Raw genomic sequence first — 25,277 nt, forward strand, 5'->3', positions numbered from 1 at the left:
ACAGTGCAATGAATAATTAGCAAAGCACAGTACTTGGCAGAACCACAAAGTTTTTAACTTTTATTTTGCAATGATGAAATTTGCCTCATTATCATCAAAAGCTTACGAACTTCCAAGCAAGAAATCTGAGACACAATCTTAACAAGCAAGCATGCAGAATCACTGCAATGTTTTACACCAATTAAAAGAATTCTTCATACAACTGAAAATCTACTTTGCACCTAACCTCAGCCCAAAGTTGTTTTTGCTTTATTTTCAGCACTATCAATGGCCTTCTCATGGTGTATTAAGTCAAAAAGCTTTCTATTCAGCAGTAAGACAACAGAACATTAGGGAGAATAATATCTTCGAAGAAAATATTTTAACAAGGGCTGAGCAAAACCTGAATCAATGTTCTGACTCAGCACCCAGCACAGTTTGCAGGCTTCCACCAAGACTGTTATCCTAGACAGCTATTACCCGTGACAGCATGGCTGTGTACTCCTACTTGTCCCATGTAGGAACCAAATGCTGCAGGATATTTCATTGAACACCTAGAGCTAAAAGATTTCATTCAAATAAATTACCAACAGTTGAGGGAAACACATTTAACTCAGTAATGAAGTTTTCACCAGAAAGCATGCAGTAGATTTGTAGAAACAAGTCACACTAGTACATATTTCTTAAAATCATTGTCACATACACAGAAGCTTCTTACCTGATAGGTTTTTGTTTTCATTGCCATCACAGCATTTACAGGAACCAGAAGAATCATGACAGCAACACCTGCCAGTACAGAAGGACCTAAATTCTGAAGAGAAAAACATCTGACTGTAAAAAAAAAACAGTTTTCAATAAGTATTTAAGATCTTGAGTCAAACATTCATTGACAGTGACAAAATTAGCTCTGAAAGTTTTCTGAACAGAATTTGCTCTATTTTGCTTTAAATGCTCCCCTGGCCTGAGCAATAGCTCTCTGTAGTCATGCAGGAAACAAGAAATACAATGCTCACCTGCCACAGTAAGTACAGTGCTAGTATCACCTGAAGAGGCGCAGACCAGATCATGTTTATATACGTAGCCAAGTCCATGAATCTCTGAGCATCCACAGACATTAAATTCACAATTTCACCCACAGTAGAAGTCTTTCTGGCAGAATTTGTGATAACAAGAGCCTGGACGCAGATTTTTAAAATAAACAATTAAAAAAAAATAATCACATCATGAAAAAAGGTCTACTTATTTGCTTTTTCTCCTCTAAATCATAATTGCTTTACAGAGCAACTAACTTTATAATTACAAGCAATTCCTTTCATGCTTCATATTCTACCCTGCACATCTAATGCAAGTTGATGGAAGCATTTGGGTTAAATTAAAAATAGCAAGCAGGTATTTGCGGTTAGGGTTGGTTGGTGTTTTTATTGCTTCTAGGGGCAGGAAGGTTGCTTGCTTCCCTTTTTAACTCTAAAAAGTGGAACCTTCGCTTCTTTCACACATTTTTCTCACGTAGAGCAACCAATCCAGAGCCTTCTACAACGTTCCAGCTTATTCCAAGATGAGGTAGTGCTGTCTGTTAACTCAGAGACGAAGATGTAAATCACAGAATCTGGATGTATCTTAATTTTTGCACAAGTTGAAGCAGTTTCACCCCCCAGTTTAAATGTGACAAGGTTTCTTCTTTGACAGTGGGAAGAAAAGGGCACCAGAACTTCAACTAATTAATCTCAAAATTATTTCATTTCCAATCTTTGTATTTAAAAGTTAGATACTCTTTTACTTCTATTAAGAGTTAAGAGATTCTGCTGGGCTGGTTCCAAACTATCTGAGTTACTCACACTTAAACAGTGCACCCACAAAATCACTAGAGGTATACTTATATACTGAAAGGAAGCACTTACCTTTCGATAGATTACACCAACAATAGCTGTTTTGACCCTCATTCCAGTTACAAAACAAATATGAAAATACTGATGAAGAATCAACGTCTGAAGACATGCACAAACAAACAGCAGCCCTGTATAAAAGTAGCCTTGCCAGTTTGGGGCACTTTTGTTATTTACGAAGTTGATTAGCAATCTGTGGAGAGAGGAATTAGCATTCTTGACTTATGCAACTCAAAAGGAAGTTTCAAGGTTACAATACAATTATTCCAAACATTCTGTGGGCCATGCAAGTACCCAAAGTGCAAGACTTAAATAAGACTTAAGCTAACTTCTCAGCAACAGGACACAATTTTATAGTAGTACTCACTGCTAACAATGTACTCCTTTAAAACAAAAACTTCACATCGTATATGTATAGCATTCCCTGAGCAAAAAGTCTTGTATTTCCTCCAGCAAACATGCAGCTACTTAGAGTTGTTTTACTACTTCTCATCTCAAAGTAATACAATCTCTCCTACTGCTTTAGCCCAATGTTGCAACACATACTGTGACTTGTGGTTATAAAAACCTTTAGGCTTCTGACTTCCACAGTCATCACTGGTAAGAAACAAATGCACTCTCCCGCAATTGCTGATTATGCTTCTGCCATGCTTTCTTCATGGTGGAAGGGAACCAAATAACACCAAACATTTGATATGTGATGTTATAATTTGAAAACCAGTGGATCAAAGTAACCTGTGTGCATGATAATTTGGATGATAGCTGCATCCGACTGATCCAGCTACAGGCAAAACAGTTTGGTAACTGACCGAAATATCAGCGTACTCAGAAACCTGTCTGCTTACTTTTAATTCAATAATAAAGTAAACAGGTCTTACTTCAAAATTTCTGGGCCTGAAAACATCAAGAGATCATGTGCTGCTTTAAACAGGAAGCTCATGAGAAAATACGGTCCAAAAGTTTTATATAACACCTTGGATAAAGATGCCTCAGAGCTCCTCTGAGATGGTTTTATAATCAAAGCTTCAGCCTCCTCCGTCACTTCACCATTGGAATCACTTGATTTTTGTTGCTTTTTGGACGAGTATAATATGTTCAAAGGTTGCCTGAAATAAGAGTTATAACATATTGAAGATACACAATGCAACCTTTAGACAAGTATAAAGCCAAATGGAAAAACGCACAGCATACAAATCAGACATTTATTTCAACTAGGCTGTTTAGCTTCTGATCCTAGCCAATGTGCCTCTTGCATCATTCTTCATTTTAGCATCAGCAAGTGTCCCAGCAACAGAGACAGCCATTCACCACAGTTCTTAATAGTGTAACCAGGTTTTATTGCCAATCAACCACCTTTTTAATTACACAGCCATAGCTAGATGAACAGGCATTCAGAAATGATCTTCCTCATATGGATAGCTAACATTCGTGGTCAATCTTTCCTATAGCAGTATTGGGGAATGAGGAACAGGGCTGTAATCTGTATTAAACTCAAAAAAAAAAAAAAGGTGTTATTATTCTAGGATTCACTATACTGAACTTTCATCAAAATCAAGGCCTCATTGTACCACAGGAGTTAAAAGTCTGCAGTCAGATTTATGCCAAGTCATCCCCAATGAGCTGAATACATCCATTCCACACGCCTGGCTTATGTTAAACTACGTACTTCCGAACTTCTGAGGACAAGGTATATGTAAAAATACACTATGGAAACAAGCAAGTATTCTTCCTTCAATGAAAAAGTACTTCTATTTGATGAAGTAAGAGATGATGAAATAGAATGGAAACTGCAGGCATGCAGTCTAATTTTAGACATCTTGTTTAGGTACTCAAGCTCCCTATATGGTCAAAGGAAAGAAAGAAGCTTCTCATTTTACACCCTGAACTCCTGAGGCTTCACTAACTATAGAGGGAGCTCAAGCTCCTGTATTACACAGCTGAAGTTTGTGAGAAAACGCTCCCTCCCAGGGGGATTAAAAACCTCCTATACATTAAAAATTACAGTAATCAGCTTTAGAACATGAAGGTCTCATGCAAAACTTGGTGCAACTCCTCTTGAAAAAGAAACACAATCCAATTTGTTTCCTATCCTGTATGCATTTAAGGACAAATTCAGAGTTGTCACTTCGAGCCTTGCACAAGCAGATTTAGTAATACATGACAAACACTTCCAAGCAAGTGCCAAGTAACTTGAGTTTTTGAACCCTTACATCTCAGAGGAACTATCATATCCTTCATAACACTCATCTATTCTAGACCCTGGATGGTCTCCCTACTACAGCAATACACAGAAACCATGCTAGTAGGATCTGAGCACCAGTATGCTTTACTTCCCTAGAATTCTCCAGCAGGTATATCCACACAGTTATTTCCTCCTCCTCAGCATTTTAGAAATACACAGAGAATCCACCAATATTTTAACAAAGTGGTTCTCAAGCAATTAGTTTTCATGTCTTAATGAGAGTTTTATCACTAATAGGATAGTTAACTTACCTCTTGGTCTTTGCCCATTCTTTTGCCCAGTTTCTTGCCAAACCTGGCACTACCTCCTCAGATGTGTCCTCTTTGTTTAATGACCACAAATCCTTAGCTTCCAGAGGTCTCCGATAACCCTGAATCATCAATCTGCATGAGAAAGAATTAACACTATATATTTGAGAATATTAGTGTTATCCATATCACAAGACAAGATTCTGACCAAAAACAGAGCCAGCTCTGTTTGTAAGAATTGTTACCTGCAGCAACACAGGTCCAGATGTTAAGAAGGTTTTTAGTTGCATACAATCTTCTGATCTTTACTGAGAAACAGGCACCAAAAGAGCTAAGGTTTCAGGATATGTCAAATACAAATTTCAGGGAGAAGAAAATAAAAGGACTAAGTGGTATCTTGAAAATCAGCCACTGATTAATATTCTCATGCCTACTAAGTTGCAAAATCTTTATTAGCCTTTCATTTTATGAAGCAATTATTTTCATCTGGCCAAATTATTTTCAACTCTAGCCAAGAACCAACCACAAATATACACAAGTAATATTTACCATCTTTCTGTGTTTAAACACACAAAAACGTTAGGGCAGAGGTGGATGTTTTGGGTTCAATTGTGCCCAGCTCAATTAAATTTCCGAGAAAGTAACCAGGCTGCAAGAAATCACCAGCAGCGCACAGCACAGTACCTGGAAATTTGAGAGGCTGATGCATGGTGTTGTGAACTGACACAAGCTGACCAACAACCCCATTAGAAGTCCCTGGAAGGAGAAGGAGCTAAGATAGTAATTGAGGACTCCTCGATCAGAGGCACTGAGGCCCCCATTTGTCATCCATTTGTCACAACCTCTCTAGAGAGGTCTGCTGACTACAGGGGGCCTGCATTTGTTACATGAAGAACTTCCTAGCACGTCTAATAAAGCCAGAAAACTAATACTATTCCTGCTCTTTCAAGTCAGGTCACATGAGGCTGTAATGAGGAGACTATGAAACATCAAAAGAGACTTTATGTCCCTTGGAAAGATATTGAAGGAATCTGGAGCATGGGTAATACTCTTCTCTACCCCCTCAGTTGAAGACTGAGACCCAGGTAGAAGGAGGAGAACAAATGAAGTAAATGACTGACTGTGTGGATGGTGCCATGCTCAGTGGTTTGAGTTCTGTCACACCTCCAAGAAACTGGGCATGGGGATATTGGATAGGACACAGTTGACCAGGTGGGTCAAGTATACTCTGGGCAGCAAGCTGGCTGGACTGATCAGCAGAGCTTTAAACTAGATGTGATGGAGGAAAGGGATGTATTTCTGAGTGACTGAAAAGAGCCAGAGAACACTGACACTTTAGGAAGTATTAGGGGAAAACCTACACCAATGCATACAGAAGGGGAAATAAGTAGGAGGAGTTGGAAACCACAATGCAATTTGAGAACTATGACTTAACTGCTATCATGAAAACATCGTGGAACAAATCACACAACAGGAAAGCTTTTTAGAAGAGATGGGCAGAAAATGAGGGACAGGAGAGTTGTCCTCTATGTTATTAAGTAGACAGATTGCAAAGGTAGCTGCCTCTAAAAAACAGCCATGATCAGGTTGAGAGCTCATGAGTAAAAATTAGGGACCAGATCAATACAGGACATCTGGGGGTAAGGGTCTACTAGAGAACTCCTAATCAAGGAGAAGCCTGTTGATGATGCCTTCTTGTTTTAGCTACAAGAAGCATTACACTTGCAGGTTTTCATCCTAATGGGAGAATTTAAACCACCTGGATGGCTCTGGGAATACAACACAGTGGGCTGTAAACAATCCACAAGATTGTAAAGGATAACTTTCTAGTCCAGGTATTAGACAGATCAGCCAAAGGAGAAGGATGACTGGCCCTGGTGCTCACCAGTGAAGATCATGAAAGAGGTTAAGACTGGAGGCAGCCTGGGCTGTAGTGACCAGCCTGGTTGACTTTGTGATCTAGAGAAATATGGGCCTGGTAGAACCCTGAACTTCAGGCGATCAAACTTCCTGATGTTTAAGGAATTATTGGATAAGATCCCCTGGAACACTATCCTTAGGGACAAAGGAATGGAGGAGTGTTGGCATCTCCTTAAGGATGTCTTTCTGAGAGCACAAGAGCTCTCCACCTCCCAGTACATGAAATCAAGCAAGGGAGGCAGGAGGCCCTCATGGCTAAGCAAGGACCCAATGGTCAAACTGAGGGAAAAGAAGGAAATGCACAGGCAGTGAAATCAAGAAAGTATGGCCTGGGACGAGTAAAGGGATGCAGCTCAGACATGTAAAACTGAGATCAGGAAAGCAAAGGCGCAGATGGAACTGAACCTGGCAAAAGATGCAAAAAGTAACAAGGGATTCTACAGCATGAGTTGGAAGAAAAAAAATTTGAAAAACATATCAATTTAATCTGTTTACAAAACAGCCAGACAAAATAGCCAAAATAAGCATTACATGATTACTGTTAAATTAACTGAGAAAGCAGGATTCTAAGATATCATGTAACTCTAACTGATGCTTTGTGTACTATGTTGGACTTACCCAGTGATCCACCAGAAGGTGATTCTTGACAGGAAAGATGCACTGAACTCTGGACATGGTTTCTAAAGGAGAGAAAAAGAAATCAATCCACATATAAACGTAACTGATACAGAGACATCAGAAACAAATCAACCAGAGAAGATGCTTCTGAATTATTGCTTTCCTTCCAAAAATATTAAATTTGTCATTTATGCTGTTGAGAACTTGCTTTAAAAAAAAAAAAAAAAGACAGGGAAGTCCAGCTTCATGGATTTCACAAAAATAGAAGTGCACCCTATCAATAAGTCATAAATAGTCGATAGAATGTTATAAAAAAGCACAGGCTTATATATATATGAATGCAAGGAATGTTATCATGAAAGCACAAATATGTTATTTGGTTAGTGTCACTTCTTTAAAGAAGAGCTCAACTGCACTGTTTTGGTACATAAGGGCTAGGATTCCATCAAAACAAACACACAAGTAATAACTGAAAAGCAAAACAAAGAGTAATCAAACATCCCAAAACAAACCCAAAAACTCTGCATCTCATTCACCAACACATATGGGAAACAACATATTCAGACCTACAAACGCACACAGCCAGCTCACGTCCTACATCCAGATCAATGGCTGTCTTTTTAAACTCTTCTGGTTAATATCCTCTCTTAATCTGGTTAGATTAAAATAATAGAGAGTCTGGAAGAATCTCAAAAGGCACAAAGTGATTTACTACACAAATTCCAGTGGAGACCCTTCTTCACTACCCTGAACACTGCCTACACAATGCTAAAAACAGCCATTCCTTTGGCACACAATCCACTATGGTTTTGATCAACAATAATTGGAGTAACTATTGTATATCCATCTACAAAACTCACCAAACATCATTACAAAACCACAATCAAAACAGGAGAGCCAAGTTTTTTCCCAAGATTTGCATTTTTCAACTCATGTTTGTACAATTTGGTTTCTCCATTAAGCTCTATATTGAAGTGCACTGCAATCAGGTTCAAGAGTCAACTACATCTTATATTATCAAATACTGGACTGCTTTTGCATAAAGCAAAACTTTAAAATATTAAAATGTTTGTATTACACCATGTTGTAATTACTTCTTTCTATCAAAAATAGTAGTTGAAAACACAGAAGCACTACTAATCTTACTGGCATCCAATACAAAATAGAATCAATACAAAAAGCTGTAGGAAATCTGGAGTAACATAACGTAAAAAATAAAGCTGAAGCAAAACACAAAACATGTTGTTTGCTTTCTGCAGACATAAGCACCTACACATTCTAAATTTCACTGTTATCTTTTGGCTTAAGTACATTAGTGGTGAGATTTTATTCAAGACTACTGAACGTTTCATTGCAGAAAAGTTTGGCAGAAGAAGAAACAAATTAAGAATGAGTAATAATTTGCTTTTTTTTTTTCCTTCTATCATAATATTGAACAAACACAACACTTATCAAAAGTTAAAACTGAAAGTCTGCCTTCTTTCCTAGAGACACTCCTAGAAGTACTCAGAAAACAAAAACAAATAACTGTTTTCAAAGCACCTTGTAATTACTGTAATCATGATCAAAGCAAAGAAGGCTTTAATATTTCAATAATAAATCTAGTCAATTACTTTTTACCCCCAATTGAGATGAGAAGAACTCAAAGATGAAGCAGATCCAAAGACTCAATAGTACATTCTTTTTTCTGGGCATATATATGCAGACCACATTGCCTACCAGTGGCAACATTCAGCATCACTTACAATTTCACTTACAATAGTCAGCATAGACTTAACACTTACAGGATCGTTTACTGCCTCAGAAAACAAAGGTGGTTTTTCTGGGAAACAAGACAGTATGAGCTGTACAAGTAGCAGGGTGAAGTAGGTGCAGAAAGTGACGTAACGAAACGCATCCACTTCAGTGTCCTATAAAGGAAGGTAATTTTGCAGTTAAAAGCCTGAGGGATTTCCTTAGAACAACATTTCAACATAAAACAGATCATTACAGTAAACTCTGCTAACCACATAAATGTTATACTAGCACCCCACCCCTGCAAATTGAAGTCAACATCTGTTTTGGTAAAGGGAAGGTAAAAACAGAGAAGAAGATGAAGGTTATCATATATAGAAACCTCACAAGCTTTCTGTTTTCACTCAGTGCCATAAATACACCAGCATAAACTTCTGTAGAGAACTGCTCCTTACACTTGTGTTGTATCAACACAACATGCCCCAATTTGCCATCAAAGTATTCTGCAGAAGAGCAAGGCACTTATGCATTGGATAGAGTGTAGTTTCAAAGAAAAAGGGTAAGCATAAATCAAATAATGATTAATAACAACAATAATAATCAGAGCAGCACTATTTACATCACAATTTGTGATGGGACTGATACATAGAGTACACTCCTGAGAAAACAAAGTATAAGGAGGGAGGAACACACACAGATAAAGACAAAACTCACTCACAACAACTAGACAGAAATTAGCTGGAAGCTCTCAAAATTCTCAAAATATGGCTTATGAGTTTCAAGAAAGAAAAGTGACAATGCTGTTTGCAGGCAGCTCCCTAATTCATTTGCCATTTGAAGTGGCTTTACTGTGAAGCAGATTGGCAGAAAAGTGTTTCACTTGAACAATTTCATTTTGTCTCCATAGCCATGAGAGCACATTACAACCAAACTAAGTTACTGTATAATCAACAGGAAGATGTAATCTCTCAGCACTTTCAAATCAAACGTTACACACACTTATTGCATTCAAGCAGAGAGGACCCCTTTCTGGATCAGCAAGTGGAATTTACTTGGCAGCTGTCACCATAGTAAGATCACAATGAATTTCTCTAACATTTCAAAACCTGAAAAACAAGGCCATTAAAAGTCTTTCTTGTTTTATTTTCATATCCCGAGGAATGAAAGCACACTGAATGGATCATTAACTACTTGACTGGCATAATTAACAAGCAACTACTTTACTACTGCAGTTTTCAAGATTATTTTCAACTGAATGAGGCTAGCAATCACTTACTGTATTTAAGGCAAGCATAATCTTGGATCTAAAAATTACTGTGGCACATAGCAATGAGATGAGCCAGAAAATCATCATCACGCCTGAAGACTGTACTCCTTTCATTCTTTCATGTTGTATCAAAAACGTGGCAAGCAACTGTTGACAGACAAGATGCACATATTTGTAAGAGAGGTCATTACACACATATGCAAAGTAGAATGCTAGAATGTGTTCATTTAACATTTCATGTCCAATTTCTTCCGGATTTTTATTGTTCTCTTCCCAAAAATACCAGGTGTAATCACTACCTTTCTATGCCCGTGATAAATGTAAGACAACTGCTAATAAACAAATAGCAGGGCATTTCCCTTCAAACTGACATTGTAGAGATACTGTAGTGAAGGAAGACAATACTTAGCAAGAGTAGAAAAAGGTTGAAGATGACACCTGTGTGCCCTGCATGGCATTTTAAGACTTTGGACCACATCATCAAACCTAACGGGCACTAAATGCCACACAAAGTTTGTAACAATCTTCAACAATCTTTTTTGAAGTTCATTGAAATTTGCGTTATCTAGATTTCCTCACAACTTGATTCTTTCACCCTACACCTGAATCAAGTTATTAAATGAGGAGTAGCTCAAACAAAATGAAGCAGGATAAGCAGCACTGGCTTGCGCGTCAACACATAACATACCGAACAAAGCTAGGATAGTTTTGGATTTTTTGTTCTTTTTTTTTTCCCCTCAGAAGAAAGCACACACTTCAGGTTCAACACTTCACAATTAAGCTGCCAATTAAGTCCGTATATATAACTGTAACTTAAAGAATTAAAGCACTGCATAAGAGTAAGATGCACGTTACTGCCTAAGCCTTTGTGTCACCAAAGGATGTAACAGAAGAACTTACCATAGTTATACCCAGTACAGTAGGGCTAATGAGAAAAAACGGAGCTCGAAAAATATTTTGACTTCTTTCCCAGAAAGAGTAGAAAAGGTCTGCCCAGCAGACTATCCACAGAATTAAGCCCAAAGCCTGCAATACAAAAGTGTTTTATACACGAGTTCACACAGATCAGGCAGCACAACATGAACACTACATACACTGGGCTAATGGAAGAGAAGCCACAATGAGATCCCTTTTTGGATAATTCTTCTAAACAACAACATGCATGAAAGAATAATTTGGTTTTACCTACTGAATCCCTGTAACAAGAAAGGAGTTCATTAACTTTCAGTACCATATATTTCAGTTGCCTCAAAATAGTCTACTCTAACTGGCCTTACAAATTATTTAAACAGCTTTTTTGATACATCAGTTTCAGAAAGCAACGGAAAAACACAATACTTGGAAATCAAGCACAAGCAGAAGTAAATCACAGGTGAATTGCACACACAGGCAGAGACTGACATTCAACAAAAACAGTTGTGCTACATCTAAAAAAAAATAATCAAAACTGAATCAAGAGAATCAGAATCACAGAATGGTTAAGGTTGGAAGGGACCTCTGGAGGTCATTTGATTCAACCCACCCAGCCTAATAAGTAATGATTTTAAGGAGTCACATACCGTTTTGGCTTTGTTGAGGATTGACATTTGGATGTAACCCCTGTCATGACAACGAAGATATAGAAAGTACACTGGGAAGCAGACCCACAAGTAAATACAAGGGATCCAGACCAAGACTGTGTTCTGAAAGCACTGGGTGAAGTCTGGATTTTCTGTGTGCCATGTCAGATTCCAATCCTGGGGAGGAAAAAAAAAAAAAAAAAAAAAAGCAGTTAAGAAAAAGCAATCACAGAATTCCATTATTAAAAAAGGATGAGAAAAAAAGAAAAAATACAGCTGTCTTATTCTGTAATTTATTACATGCTTATTTGTACTTGTAATAGACTAGCTCCGTACTGAGACACATCCAATTTTATTGGACCTCTCACAGCTCAGAAATTTAAAATCTATACAAGATAACATTAGTTTCATTTTTGTTGGCTATGTAAAGCTACCATAACAGACAACACACTCAAATGTAATAATTGGGATCTTTAACAGCATTTACCAGGATTTCCACATTATGATTGCAGAAAAATAAGGAGACAATGCTAGTCATTTCCCACTGTAACCATTACGCACAAATAACCAAACTTAGCTGTGGAAGTATTATCTGGCACAGAGTAGGAGCAAATAGAATGAGATAACATCGCTATTTGTGGAACAGCCTCACAAATTCAAAGTTGTATGCAGCAAATCAACTTGAGAGTTCCTGGTGATTCATAAGAACAGCACGTAGAAAGAAGCAGCAGGCTCACCTTTGGAGCATGTTTACCATCCAGCAACAACAAGATACACAACAGTATAATGCACCACTTCCTTACTCCTCTCAACGTGAGAGGAGTGTTTTCTTGAAAACAAGAAAAACTTCCATATGATCAAAGCTAAACTAGCTTACAGTAATGAAAATGTGACCACCATTCCCATTATTGGTACAAGGGCTATTTATGATGGCAGTAAATCTATCTTTGACACTGTATTTATTATTGGCATCTTCCAACAGCGCGTTCAGCAGGCAAAGCACACCTGACAGGCCCGTCTGAAAGCAACACATCCAAGACAAGTAGGCACGTGCCCAAAGGCTCCTTAACAAAAATATCCTCCTCAGCATTTTTTCCAACCACTGCATACCTTACAACTACACCAAGCACCAGCACCACTGCTGGAGCTTAACAGCAGTAATCTCTCTCATCTGTAAAAGCCTGAGCACGTCACAAAAACAAATGCTACTATCTACATTTTACAGATGAGGAAACAGAGCCAAAAGGAGCTGTGGTGCCTGCCCAATCCATTCCAACGTCAAAGCTGAAAACATCCCACTGCTCAGAATCACCACACTCATCTTTATTTGTCCCTTACTGGTTAAACACAATTAAAAATAGAGGAAAACAGAACTAAAGAGAAAAAGAAGATATAAAATTCAAAATTTTCAAGTAGCTCTTCCCTTAACTGCAACCATTTTCTATGTAGGTGATATTTTCTACCCTTTTTTTCCTTCTTCATAAACATATTTTGAAAACATTGAAACAAAAATATTTTCCTCCTCTATCCTCCTCCTATTTCTGTCAGAATCTAGGACTCCTTTCTTGGCTGGATACAACAGACAACACACACAGCTGTTATTTTTCCCCTGCAATCTTTTCATTTCTTATCACTCCTTTCAGTTAAAAAAAAAAAAAAATCTCCAACCTAAATACAGCCAGTTCCCAGAAATTAACACTGGTACAACATAAAAACACCCAACTATGTTTTAGTTTGTGATCACGCAAGCCATTCATGCAAGGGCCGCAGCTGTAAAGGCTGTGGCTGAGTCAGAGGCTCATTAAGTCCCCCAGCTGCAAACCATCATTAGAAATTTCAGCTGAGTCATCCTTACTTTTAGCCACTGCACAAACCGTTTTTCAGCTTCCTAAATCCTGTCTGCTCAGCTTAATAGGCAAGAAGAAAAGTCTCGTGACTCCGCAAGAACAGTTTACAACTCACAAATTAACACACTTAATAAGATTATACAAGAGCACCGATCCTCTTTACAACAACAAAAATGACATTTGACATATTATTTATTTTTTAATATTGTTGTTGTTATTTTTAAGATCTACACACCCTTTAAGAAAGCAACCACTTCCTTTTCTTGTGTTTTCAAATGCCTGTTGTATTGAGACATCTACCAGAAAGGGCAGAGCAGTGAGTGCAGATGTCACGGCCATTTGGCTAAGCGAAAGAAAGATGTGGTGTACATATAACTACTGTGCATGCTGGATATCTATATTTTTAAATATCCACCAGTCAATCTTCAATTCATTGGATATTTATATTTGCAATTGAAGTGTGCCTGCCTGACAGACAAGAGGGTGAGATGCAATGGTATCTCAGGATTAAGAACACAAAGTTGGGATGACTAAGCAGACTGGGTTAAGAATACTGCTAGAACTTAACAGCTACAGCAACTTCAATGTAAGCTCTTTACACTCTTTCAAGATTTGATCCAGAGACTGTGGATATCCAGTGGGAGCTTGCTTAGCTTAAATACACTATACTCTTTTGCATGGTATAGCACATTTGAGCTGTCTATACACAGGAGAGATGCAAAACTCCTTCAACGTACACTTCAGGTAACAAACGGTGAGGAAATCATGCAGGAAGAGACACACAGCAGTATCTTCCTCTGCTGGTTCTCTAGAAGCAACTCCCTTACAATGTAGTGGCACAAACAGGAAAAGACCTACATGTCAAATACTTTCTGCTGAGGACCTAAAATGCACATCAAATACCTTACAGATTCACCAAGACAAGCTGAGGGTTTCTCTGAAGGCAGACTGCACTGCCCACCTCCAGACTGGGGACTGTCAGGAGACCATGTCTGAAACAGACTTCCAAGTCTGAACTGAGATCCTCTGAAGGATTTCTTGACTTGTATTTGAGAGTCCATTTGTTTGGGTTTACATAGCAAGGTTCTGACAGCTGGGAAGCAGCTGAAGGTGTGGCCTCTGTGAGAAAAGTCCAGAAGCTGCTGCAAGGCAGATAAGAGCCAGCTGCAATCAACAGTGGTGAAGACACACCACTGTCCAGAGCCCAGCCACAAGAGAGGCTGGTTGTGCCTCTGAAAGAGCAGATTTAAGAAAGGGAAATCTACTGTAGACCAGCAGCTGGGTGAGAGCTGTGGGAGAAGCTGCCTTGGAGCCCCCAGGGTCAGAGCAGGAGGACAAGAGATACTCCAGGCACGATACAGAAGCTCCCTGCAGCACAGGAGAGGCCTACAGTGGAGCAGGCTGTCCCCATACAGCCCATGGGCAGTGCAGTGAGCAGATCTCCACATGCAGTGATGGAGGAGCCCAGGATGGAGCAGGACGTCTGGAGGAACTGCCGTCCATGGGAAACTGTTGGAGCAGTTTCTGAAAGATGGGCCCCCATGGTACAGACCCATGCTGGGGCACTTGTAGAAGCCCAGGGATCAGTTTGGGAAGGACAGCATCCATTGGAAGGGGAGAAGGACCCACGCAGAGCAGGGCCTCAGTGACCATGGAGAAGCAGCACAGAAAGCGTTACGGACTGACCTCCATTGCCCTGTACTGCTCAGGGGGAGGAGGTGGGATGGGATGGGCAGGGAGGTGGTTTTAATACACTTCAACCCATTAGCAATTGGTGGTACATTGTATTAATCTCCTTTACACTGAGAATGTTTTGCCCATGACAGTGATTAGTGAGTGATCTCCCTGCCCTTATACATACCGACAGGCTTCTCCCCCCCTTTCTTTTCAAAAGAAAAGCCTACTCTAAATTCTGCATGGAGGATACCACAGTGTTATGACATTCAATCCAAGCTGGAAGGCACATCACCTCACATCATGAGACCAGCATGTACACAGATTACAGCAATCAAGTTACAGGTACACGAGCCACGACTAGTCCTGCTGCTTCACACTGCTGATTCTCTTTTGCTTTACATAAGCCAAGTTTACAAACTGTTTTCCTTTCAGCACAAGACAAAATTCTGTAAAAAAATCTAAGTAGTAAAATACAATGAAGCAGACCTTTGTATGTAGCATTTAACAGAACTTAATTAGCTAGAACTGATGTTTTTCTGTAACTCAACTATTAGAAGTGATTCTAGCAGGTCCTATGCAAGCAGTAAGTTGTCCATTCTCATTTCTTACTATTTTTCACTCTGATCAATCATCTAACACTTCTATTTTGAAATGACAGGGATCCAAGTATGCATTAAAAACTCTACGCAAACCAGCAGCCTCCTGCAATGCAGTAGGAGGAAGAAAAAAGCTGTTTAGTTCTACAGTTACTACGTTGTATAATTTGGAAGCTACTTTACATTGAACCATGAGCTCCGGCTCTCACAGCAGGAGTCACAGAGTGGTTCCTGCTGGTTTCTTGGTGGATACTGGGAGAGAACATCAGCTATGGGCTCATGTTCAGTCTGCTCCATGAAACCCACATCCCAGGTGTTGTGGTTTCATTGGTTGTTTTCTTTTTAAAATCCCTTGGCAAATTTAAAGTTTACCAGAGGAGCAAATGGGTATTTTTTTTAAATCCTCTGACCTATTTCTCAGTTTTCATTTCAGAAAGTTGTCATTTCATGAGCACCACGGCTGAAAAAAAATACCAGGCCACAGCAGTTTTTGTGCCAAATAACGCATTTTCTGCTATAGCACAGAATGGTTTCACATTGTATTTCAAGTGAAATCCTCTATCTCCAAGAAGAGTACAAGAAATGCTTGATGTTCCCTGCAATCGCATGCACCTATTCAGAGGTCAAACACTTATTTAATGGTGCATTATCCCAAGGAAAATAAAGTACACGTTATATTAATTATAAAATGTCAGGATCAGGCCAGTTAGAAGCACAGGCAGTAGGACTGTGAGATCAAGCTGTAACACAAAAGATCAGTTATTCTGCTGCTGCTGGGGGAGGAGGAGAGCTGTACCCCCAGCATGCCCAGACTCAAGAGTGAAAGTTTGACACTTGCCAGGACCTTGTGCCTGGCAGCCTCCCTCCTGGCAGCCAGGAAAGGCTGCTAACTGAGCAGCCACCCACCTGTTCTCACATCAATAATCCTTTCTGACCCACAGCACATTTTAAAATTCTCATTAGCAGAAATACAGAGACCAAAATTGCTCAGTTTCATGCCCGCTGTGCACAGGTGCAGGCTGCCAGCCACAGTTAATATCACCTGTATGAACCAGCAGCAACTGAAAAATAAATGTTTCTACGCACATATGTAAAAAACAGATTACAAAAACTACACCGGAATCTTAATATCAAACAGCAGATTCCCTGCCTGCCTCTTCCCACATTGAAGAGTTTCTTGATCTGACTAAGCATGCAGCATCAGAAGAGCCACCATTAGCAGACCAGAGGTGAAAAAAAAGGACCTCTCCTTTTAAAGCAGCTTTAGAAGGAGCCCTGAACTTGTTCTGAAGGTACCTGATATCACCATTCTTCATCAAAGCAAACAGCAAACGTGGCAACACCTGGCTATGCTAAAAAAATAAGGAAAACTGAAGTGATCCAGACTTTGCAGTAGATTAGAAGAAGGTCTATTCTCTGGTCACGAATTTTAAAAAGCTCTTCAAAGTTATTCAGTTTGTTAAGTAACTTCCATTAATATCAGCCTTGGAAGTTACAAAGAACTTGTATGAATGTACTTGAATGTTCTCTAAGTGTACTCTAAATGCATTATATTTATTCTGTCATTTACATTCCACTGTCAGATAATGAAGTGTGGACCTCAGCATTTCTTTAAGGCAGCATATTTAGACTAGAGCCTACAAGCACAAAAAAATACACGAGACCTTCACCAGCATAACATTCACTGTCCTGTGCTAACTGCTCAGATTCACTCACAGGAAGTGAACAAGGTGACAAATTGGTAAAAAAAAAACAAAAAACCAAACAAGTTACAGATATTGATACAAAAAAAATTTACTCCAGAACTCCCACAAAAAGCAGCAGATAGACCCACAGATGTCAGTGACACTGCAGCTGCAGCTCTCCTGTATGCCCAGCAAAATTCACAGGAATGGTCCCAACAGAAACAATAAAAACACTAACATGACACTACAAGCAACCATCACAAACTTCCTTCTATTTACAAGTCTACAAACCCTTTAAAAATACTGTGTACACTACATCCAAATTATTTTGGACAAAGTACTGCTTGCACTAGCGGATCCTGTTGTTCTAAAATCAATTCCAGATCTCCACCTTCATTCATTCACTCCCTCAGTTTCTCATAACATTATCTATTAGAAAAGATTTTAGCAAAAATAAATTCTCAGCAGCAATGGCTTGCATCACACAGATCTGATTTACCAGTGTGGTCAAGAAAAAGCTCCTACCTTCCAGTCCTGGTGCCTGCAGCTCTTTCTCCAAATCTCAAAAAACAGCATTTCCTATTGTTAACAGTGAGTTGAAATCCTTTGTAATATATAGCACTGCATCCGCTGACACTATGTATAGAATGGCAGAAAAACAGCATGTTTCACCCTTGTTTCTCTTTTGGCTAAAAGAAGCAGCTGGTGCCAACAACTTGCTAGAAAAGGGAGCAACTGCACTTATGGAATTTCCAAGCCAAAAAGCCTCTAGAACATGGCATTATTTTTGTGGGTTGCACAAACATATCACAGATTTCAGCAGCAGCAGCTGGAAATTTAAAATACTTCCCTAGATGCAGTGCTTCTTGTGTACATGAAACAGCATTCGACCACGTGACAATAAAATGTTGTTTACCACTGACAATTTCAGAATCAAAAGGACAGCATTTATCTATCCATAAATTTTCAAAATGAAATCAATTAATAGGATACAGAAAAAAACCCTGTCATTATCCCCTTGTGTTGCTGTTGTTGTTTAATAAGCTGTATCTGAAGCTCCCACAGATGCAAACAGTGAGAAAAAAAAAGTAATGCAAGGAATTCTAACTCTATTAGAAGTAAGGGAAAGGTCAGTCCCCTGCAGACAGCTTTTTAGGGATGTGACCCAGAATGACTTCAGTGCAGCCCCAGTTAACCTCCCCTCAATCTGAGTATAGCACAGTGCTTCCCTGCAAACTGCACTGTAACTGCATGGAACGGCACACCTTATTCTGGGGTTTAAATGTTTTGAGCAACCTTGAAACATTCACACTAAATGACAGCCATAAAATGACAGACAATCTGTTAAGGAGATTTCTATCTAAAATACAACATCAGGCTTCATTTTCCTGTACCTCCCCTAAGCCAATCAACCCCGAATCAAAGAGGTAATATTAATTTCTGTGAAAGCAACCACCAGCAAGACTCATTTTTACAGGCTAAAACATGAGAGAGCGGAGAAACTGCATCTGACTTTCATTGCTGCATAGAAGCCACAAGCCAGCAATGAGAGCCTGACAATTAGCTGCTGATTATAAGAAAGGCACCATCTTGTGTAAAGGCTTTAACCTTCTGCTCCTCCTCTGTCGCAAATCCTGCCCACACGTGACCTTTCTAGGCTAGGAAATACAAGTACTTTATGGTCTGCGTACTCATTTAAATTCTTCACACCGAGGTTTTCAGAAACACATCCATAAAACTGACTGCTTTACAATTTAAAGGAAAACTTAAACTCATAACTTTGTACCAAGCGCACACCAGCACCAGCCTCAGCTGCCTTCCTCGCTCTGCCACAAAAACTCTGAAGAACAATCCAACTGCAGCAAAATCCACACAATAATTACTACAAGATACAACTGTGCCTTCAAACGTCACTAAGGAAACCCATGTAGAAACTGCCAATGTGAGGAGGAGTCTGAAAAGTTTTATTACTAACCTAAACTAGGTAAAACCTCAGCCTCCAGTTAAGCGCCAACCTCTTATTTTCTAAAACTTAAGACTACATATCTCTGCAAGAACATTACTTTTTCTTCTCCCTACTTTTCCAAATTGATTGTCTTTGCGAATAATTTTAAGACTCATGTGTGTGATATGCATCTATCACACTGCTTTATGTTAGCTATTATTTGTATTAAACTTCCTTATTCTTCTGAGTCTTTTGTTTACCACTAAGATATCGCTGACCTCCCGCTCAGATAAGCCTGGAAGAAGAGAACAAACACCCAAATTAAAAGCAAATTAAACCTGTTAAGTACGAACCTCACACACACACCTGCATCCAGGCTCCCTACACTCTCTCTACCTGCCCAGCTTCACATTCAAAACGCAGCCATCTCACTAATGAGATGCCCACCAGCACCCTCCTATAGCATACTCTTGCTGTTACTGTGAGCTGCTGATAAAAATATCTTACTGATACATTACAAAATAACAACCTTACCTGCTCAGAGTTATTTCCTAAGTTATTTTATGCTTCAGTATGTGCACTAAAGGCACTGCAAGAAGCTTTGGGATTCAAGAGATGTACTGATTTACCATTTAGCAAAAACATGACAGCATGAGCCACAGAACTCAGATCATGAAACCATCCCTTACATAAAAAGCTGTTTTTCCTTCAAAACTGTCTTTCAGGAAAGTTACCTGCAGGGATAAGCAAAAACCCCAACATTTCAGATTCTACCTGACTAACAAACATCTTCTAATGAATAACAGACTGCACATAAAGCCTGGCAGAGCTGATAGAGAGGGACTGTATGAAACTGCTTGAGTTTGCTTTTTCACATCTCATACTTCTTTTACATAGCAGACTCTGCATTCACATTCTTGTGATATTCAAGGCAAAACTATCTCAGCACTTCAGATCTGACTGACTACTTTTCCAATTTAAACAGACAATAAATTGAAATGCAGGTACTGCAGAACGTTTCCCCTGAGCCATAAGTTTTCATCTTCTATTTTTTTTAAAAAAAAAGCTCTAAGTATTATCTACATCTTATACAGCTGCAACTTGATATTATGGATGAAACACTCAGTGAGATACTCTATCATGACACAGGGAGAACAAAGGAAGGGTGACAAAGCACCCTTCCAAAAAGGAACTGTGATTCAAAGGATGACAAGAAACAGTTAAGTTCCACATACAAATCTGATTGCAGTGAAAGTTCTCGTGCTGGGCACCAGAGATAGGTTGAACAGGGAGAGGAAGAAAAGGGCTGAAGAAGATAGCAAATGGGGCTGCTGGCTTCTCAGAGCGGGTATTAAATAAAATCCATCTGTGTAATTCTCAAACAAGGACTTTCAACAATAACATTCCTTGAGCGTACAAACAAGAAAAATCCTGGCCAGCAAGGTTTAAGAAGATTAGCACACAGTTTCTAAAGGTGCATTGGGTACTTCCAACCTATAAAGCTTCCCTTACAATTTAAAACTGAGTTGTCCCAAATTCAACACCAGGCTTGAAAGAAAGCACACCTCCTCACTGCAGTGGGATTTGCCAGCACCAACCAGAACATCTGATGTGACCACAGCTTACCACAGGAATGCAAATACACAAGTCACCTGTATTTTAAGTGGAAACCAGTCCTGGGAAGAGGAAGCACACACTGCACAAGACAGGAAAGTACACAGCACACACACGTGGTATCTGAAAGGCCAGTAAAATGCCTTTCAGATGGGATGCCCAGCTTACACGTGGGCATTTTCTGGAAATCTATTACAACTTCAGCTTAAATAACTGTAGCAACTATGGAAATACCATAAAATGTACCCCAAGCATCCAAAGCCACCGATACCAGCATTTCTACCCTTCCTACCACTGGGAACAACATAACAAAGCGGATATATAGGATAAGTTCAGTAAAGGAGAATACTTTTCCAGACACATCTTGCATCAGTGGGAATTCATAACTGTTCTTCTGCAGGATCAGGAGAATCCAGAAACCAAACAACCACACCCAAAGGAACTTTTACTCATGAAACAAAAGGCCACCTCCACGTGGCTTGGAGAAGGATGACAAATCACAAAACTGTCTAAGTTTTTGGGAACCAGAGCAGCTAGTGAAAAAAAACATTTACTAATTACAACATGACAAAAACTTCATAAATAGCCATATTACACACACAAAAAAACCCTGTTTACGTAAGAGACAGCGTCATCAGAAAGCCTACGCAAATGAGCTGTTGCAAACAGGGCAGCCCAGTTCCTGCTGCTACCTGATGTTTCAGCTCCCCAGTTCCATGCACTGAGGCCTCAGTTATTCACAAATCTGTTATTCTCAGTTAAGTTCTTCCATAGAGAGAAATTTGAAACACGTAGCATCTAAAACTCTTCATGCAAAAAAGCCTGGTTCCAGGGAAAAACAAAAAAAAAACAGAACAGCTGATGGGCGCTCACAGTTCAGCCAGTATTGAGAAACCTGAAATTCAACTGGAAAAAGATATTAACATCAGCAATGTAAGAGTGGGTTGCTTTCAATCAGCTGGAAAAGGCGAACACCTCCAAGTGCTAATGGTTTTATAGTATTTGCTAAGTAATATTTCAACGGTTCTTGAGATAAGTGCACAATGGTATCTGCCGAGATTATCTCATCTTTTCCCAACTGGTGAAGGCAGCTCATTAGCTCAGAACTGTTCGGCAAACATCCGACGAACAGCGGCAAGTTCTTTTAACAGCCCAAGAACATCCACGTGTTTTTCTCATACCCCCGCATCACCTCAGTCAACGACCGCTCCACTCCACAAAGCAAATCCACCACCATCCTCCCCCCCGCTGCCCCGGCACTTGGAGCGATCAGCCCGGCACCGCATCGCCGCCCATCCCTCAGCCCGGCACGGCCCGCCGTAGGACGGGAGTTCACCCACAGCGGGCCGCGCTCACCGCCGATCATTGAGGAAGAGCCGAAGCGGCGCTACGCCAACGAGACACAACCGCTACCCTGCAGAAGCGCGTCTTCGGCCTCCGCACAGGCAGCCGCTCCGCTTCGTGACGCCAGCACGGAGGCAGCCAGGCGCTGTTATTGTTGCTACACGCAACGGAGCTCGCCGCTCGCCCCTCGCTTCCCGCCCTCAGGCCGCACCTCGCCCCTCGCTTCCCCCCCGCACGGACTGCCGGCCGCCCCACCGGAGCTACCGCGCCCCGCGGCTCCGTCCCGCGCTCACCCAAAAGGGCTCGGAGCCGTCCGCGCTGCAGAGGCTTTCGATCCCCATGTGGCGTCGAGGCGACCCGCGGACCGCCGCGGCAGCGCTGCGCTTCCCCCTCCGCACCTCTCCGTGCCCGGGCGGCGGCGGCCGGCAGCGCCGGCGCAGCGCCCTGATTGGCTCCGCGGTCACGGGGATGCGGGCCCCGACGGCGCCGCCGCCCGCGCCGCGCGGCCCCGCCTCAGCGTGGGCGGAGGCAGGCGGTGTGCCACGCGGGGCCGCCCGGAGCCGGCCTCGGCCCGCCCGGCGCCTCCGCGCTCCGGGGCGGTGGGCGGTGGGAGTAGGAGCGGCCTCGGCTCCCGCTCGGCGAAACCGGCGCCCCCGCCTCGTCTCCTGCCCGCGCACCTGCGGGTCGCGCCGCCCGCCCCGGCTCCGAACGCCCCGCGGCTCCGGGATCCGCGCTGCCCCTCGGGAGGCCGCGCCGACACCCAGCCCGGAGAGCCCCGGCGCCGTCCGGGGAAAGAGTCTCGTCTCGCTTTCATGTGTTTCACTTCCCAACGTGAGCCAGTTAAACTGGTTTCAAAACCCTGAACTAATTCTCACTGTTGCTAGCGGGAACTGAAACTGAACCAAAATAGCTTCACTCGCAGCTTGCACTAAAATACGTGCTAGTGAAGTCACTCGCCGCCCCGCGGTGGTACTCGATTGTCTCTCGCTCCGAATTTCAGCGCATCAGTTCAACCTGCAGGGCAGCAGCGCGCCGAGCTGACCCGAAACGGCGGAACGGCCCCGCGGCGGTGCGGGCGGAACGAACGGCTGCGGGAAGCGGCGGCTGCTCACGTGCTGCCCTGAGCCGAGCTGCGGAAGCATCTAAAGGCTTCAACGTGGAAGTTAGAGACAGAACCCCGCTTTAAAATGTTCTTTTGCATCCAGAGCGCCTGTTGAAATGAAAAGATTGTTCAAACAAACACCAGGTCTCGTTTGCTCAATATGCGAGTAAAAAGCAACGCGTGTACAAAAAAAAGCACATCAGAGATCGCCTCTTGACTCAGCCGCACACCTTGGTGGAGGTCTCACGGCTGCGCTGCTACAGCCAGCTGCGGCCAGCAGCCCATCCCACTGCGGCGTGTCTGGGCAGGGCGGCACACGCGTTCCCGGGATGCCCGGTGCAGCAGCGAAGCAGCAGCGCTCAGCCTGCACTGCGCTCCTTGATGAACAGAGCAGAATTATCACAGGAAAGTCAAAACTATTTGGGTGTCAGCAGTTACACTCAGTGTGTCAGCCTAAGCTACACCGTGTTAAAATCTTCACAGTGCTGCCCTCCTGTTGATTCCTCAGATTTATTAAGAGTTTCTGCCCTGCTTTGTACACTCTCTAAATTCATCTTAAAATCCTGCTAGATACATGGGTGGGTTGGTTTTTGGTACCTTGGTGCTCACTACAACACCTGTTGAAAAAATTGACATAGCTCCAGTGGTGTTATCCTGCTGCCCCGTGGCTGTAAGCACTGCCTTTTCCTCCAGTTTAATCTGCACTGCACATAAAGTTAATAGCTCTCACAGTCAATAAAAGTTACCGGTTCCAGTAGGTAAGGTGGAAGAACTTTATAGAACTGTCGATAAGAGAAGCCAGGAAAAAACTGCTAAATAGATAACACAGTCCCTAAGAGTTTACTCTCCTACACATACTGTGTGTGCATTAACAGAATACAAGCCTATACTTGAAATGATACAGCAGAAAAATATTTAGGATATGGAGAACATATGTAGAAAAGTAAGCATGAAGTGAGAGGAAGGTCAAGAAGAACAATTTCTACCTACTTGTTTTTCTCTAGATACTACTGCATGCTGACAGAGTAATAACATTTAAGTTACACTTTCAGGATTTCAGCTTTCCAAGGACTTCAAAATGTTTTTCAGCCATGGGCAGACCCTGTATGAGTCATGCACCAGGTTAATGGTGGTTCTTGTATCTAAAAATACCTGCATCTGCACCTCAAATTAATTCTCTTCTAATTAGTTCCACCTCTATTAGAAACTTCAACAAAAATCAACAGCAAAGATTTTAACCGAAATGCCGCCAAAATGCAGAGGAAATAATTTAATGCAAAGAATCATAGAATCAAAGAATCATTAAGGTTGGAAAAGACCTCTACGAAGATGTAGTCCAAATGTCAGCTCATCCCTGACAACGTCCCTCAGTGCCACATCTCCACAGCTCTTGAACACCTCCAGGGACGATGACTGCACCACTTCCCAGCAGTGCCAGTGCCCAAACAGTGCTCCTTCTGGGAAGAAATTGGAGCAGAAGAGTTCAGAAGAAGGTAAGACTCAAGATATTTGTTGTGAAGAAAAAATAGAACTGCCACAAAGACAGACCATTGAAGTACTACAGGGGTAAGATCCCACATTGCCATAAAGCCTCTGAACATGGATTTCACAAACCGTTGTTATAACTGCATCTTCTGAAACAGAGATTAATACTTAAATAAGCATTAAAGTCTTGTTTTAAAACCGTTTTCCTTGTAATCTCAAAAACAAAGCACCTGAAATTCTGTTCCAGATCCTGAACTTTGCCTTGAAATTAAGCCTGGACAGGAAATACGGGATGGAAAACAACATCTGCTTATCAATTGGAAATTACGTGTAAGAAAGCAGCGACCCACGAAGTCATGGAGAAATCTGGGAGGATGTGGAGACACATGTTTGCCTGTGGGGATGGATGGCACTGAAGGTCAGCGATGGCACTGGGGGAAGGCGGGGAGCAGGCAGCGCTGTGCTGCTGAGCACTGCTGTGTGAGAGGAACGGACACTGCAGCCAAGCTTCTGGAGAATTCTTTTTTTTTCT

At 41.3% G+C, this 25,277-nt stretch overlaps 1 protein-coding gene across 3 annotated transcripts in view; it reads right to left on the reverse strand.

The window, feature by feature from the left end:
• LOC116237547 (ATP binding cassette subfamily C member 1 (ABCC1 blood group)) overlaps window positions 1-25,277 on the reverse strand; it is a 51,280-nt gene that overhangs the window by 25,267 nt on the left and 736 nt on the right. The window contains exons 1-11 of one of the 3 annotated variants that reach the window (XM_031606797.2): window positions 22,452-22,623; window positions 11,451-11,627; window positions 10,792-10,917; window positions 9,901-10,038; window positions 8,675-8,800; window positions 6,891-6,952; window positions 4,356-4,487; window positions 2,741-2,968; window positions 1,878-2,055; window positions 993-1,154; window positions 698-790 (exon numbers count right to left, since the gene is read on the reverse strand). In XM_031606797.2, the coding sequence (XP_031462657.1) occupies window positions 698-790; window positions 993-1,154; window positions 1,878-2,055; window positions 2,741-2,968; window positions 4,356-4,487; window positions 6,891-6,952; window positions 8,675-8,800; window positions 9,901-10,038; window positions 10,792-10,917; window positions 11,451-11,627; window positions 22,452-22,499 (1,470 nt within the window). In that variant the 5' untranslated portion in view covers window positions 22,500-22,623. Of the gene's footprint in view, window positions 1-697; window positions 791-992; window positions 1,155-1,877; window positions 2,056-2,740; window positions 2,969-4,355; window positions 4,488-6,890; window positions 6,953-8,674; window positions 8,801-9,900; window positions 10,039-10,791; window positions 10,918-11,450; window positions 11,628-22,170; window positions 22,423-22,451; window positions 22,624-25,277 lie in introns of those variants that run through there. The other 2 variants (XM_090151543.1, XM_031606798.2) reach the window with 2 other exon arrangements.

Source organism: Phasianus colchicus, chromosome 16 (assembly GCF_987193195.1).
Source record: "Phasianus colchicus chromosome 16, bPhaCol1.hap1.1, whole genome shotgun sequence".
NCBI lineage: Eukaryota > Metazoa > Chordata > Aves > Galliformes > Phasianidae > Phasianus > Phasianus colchicus.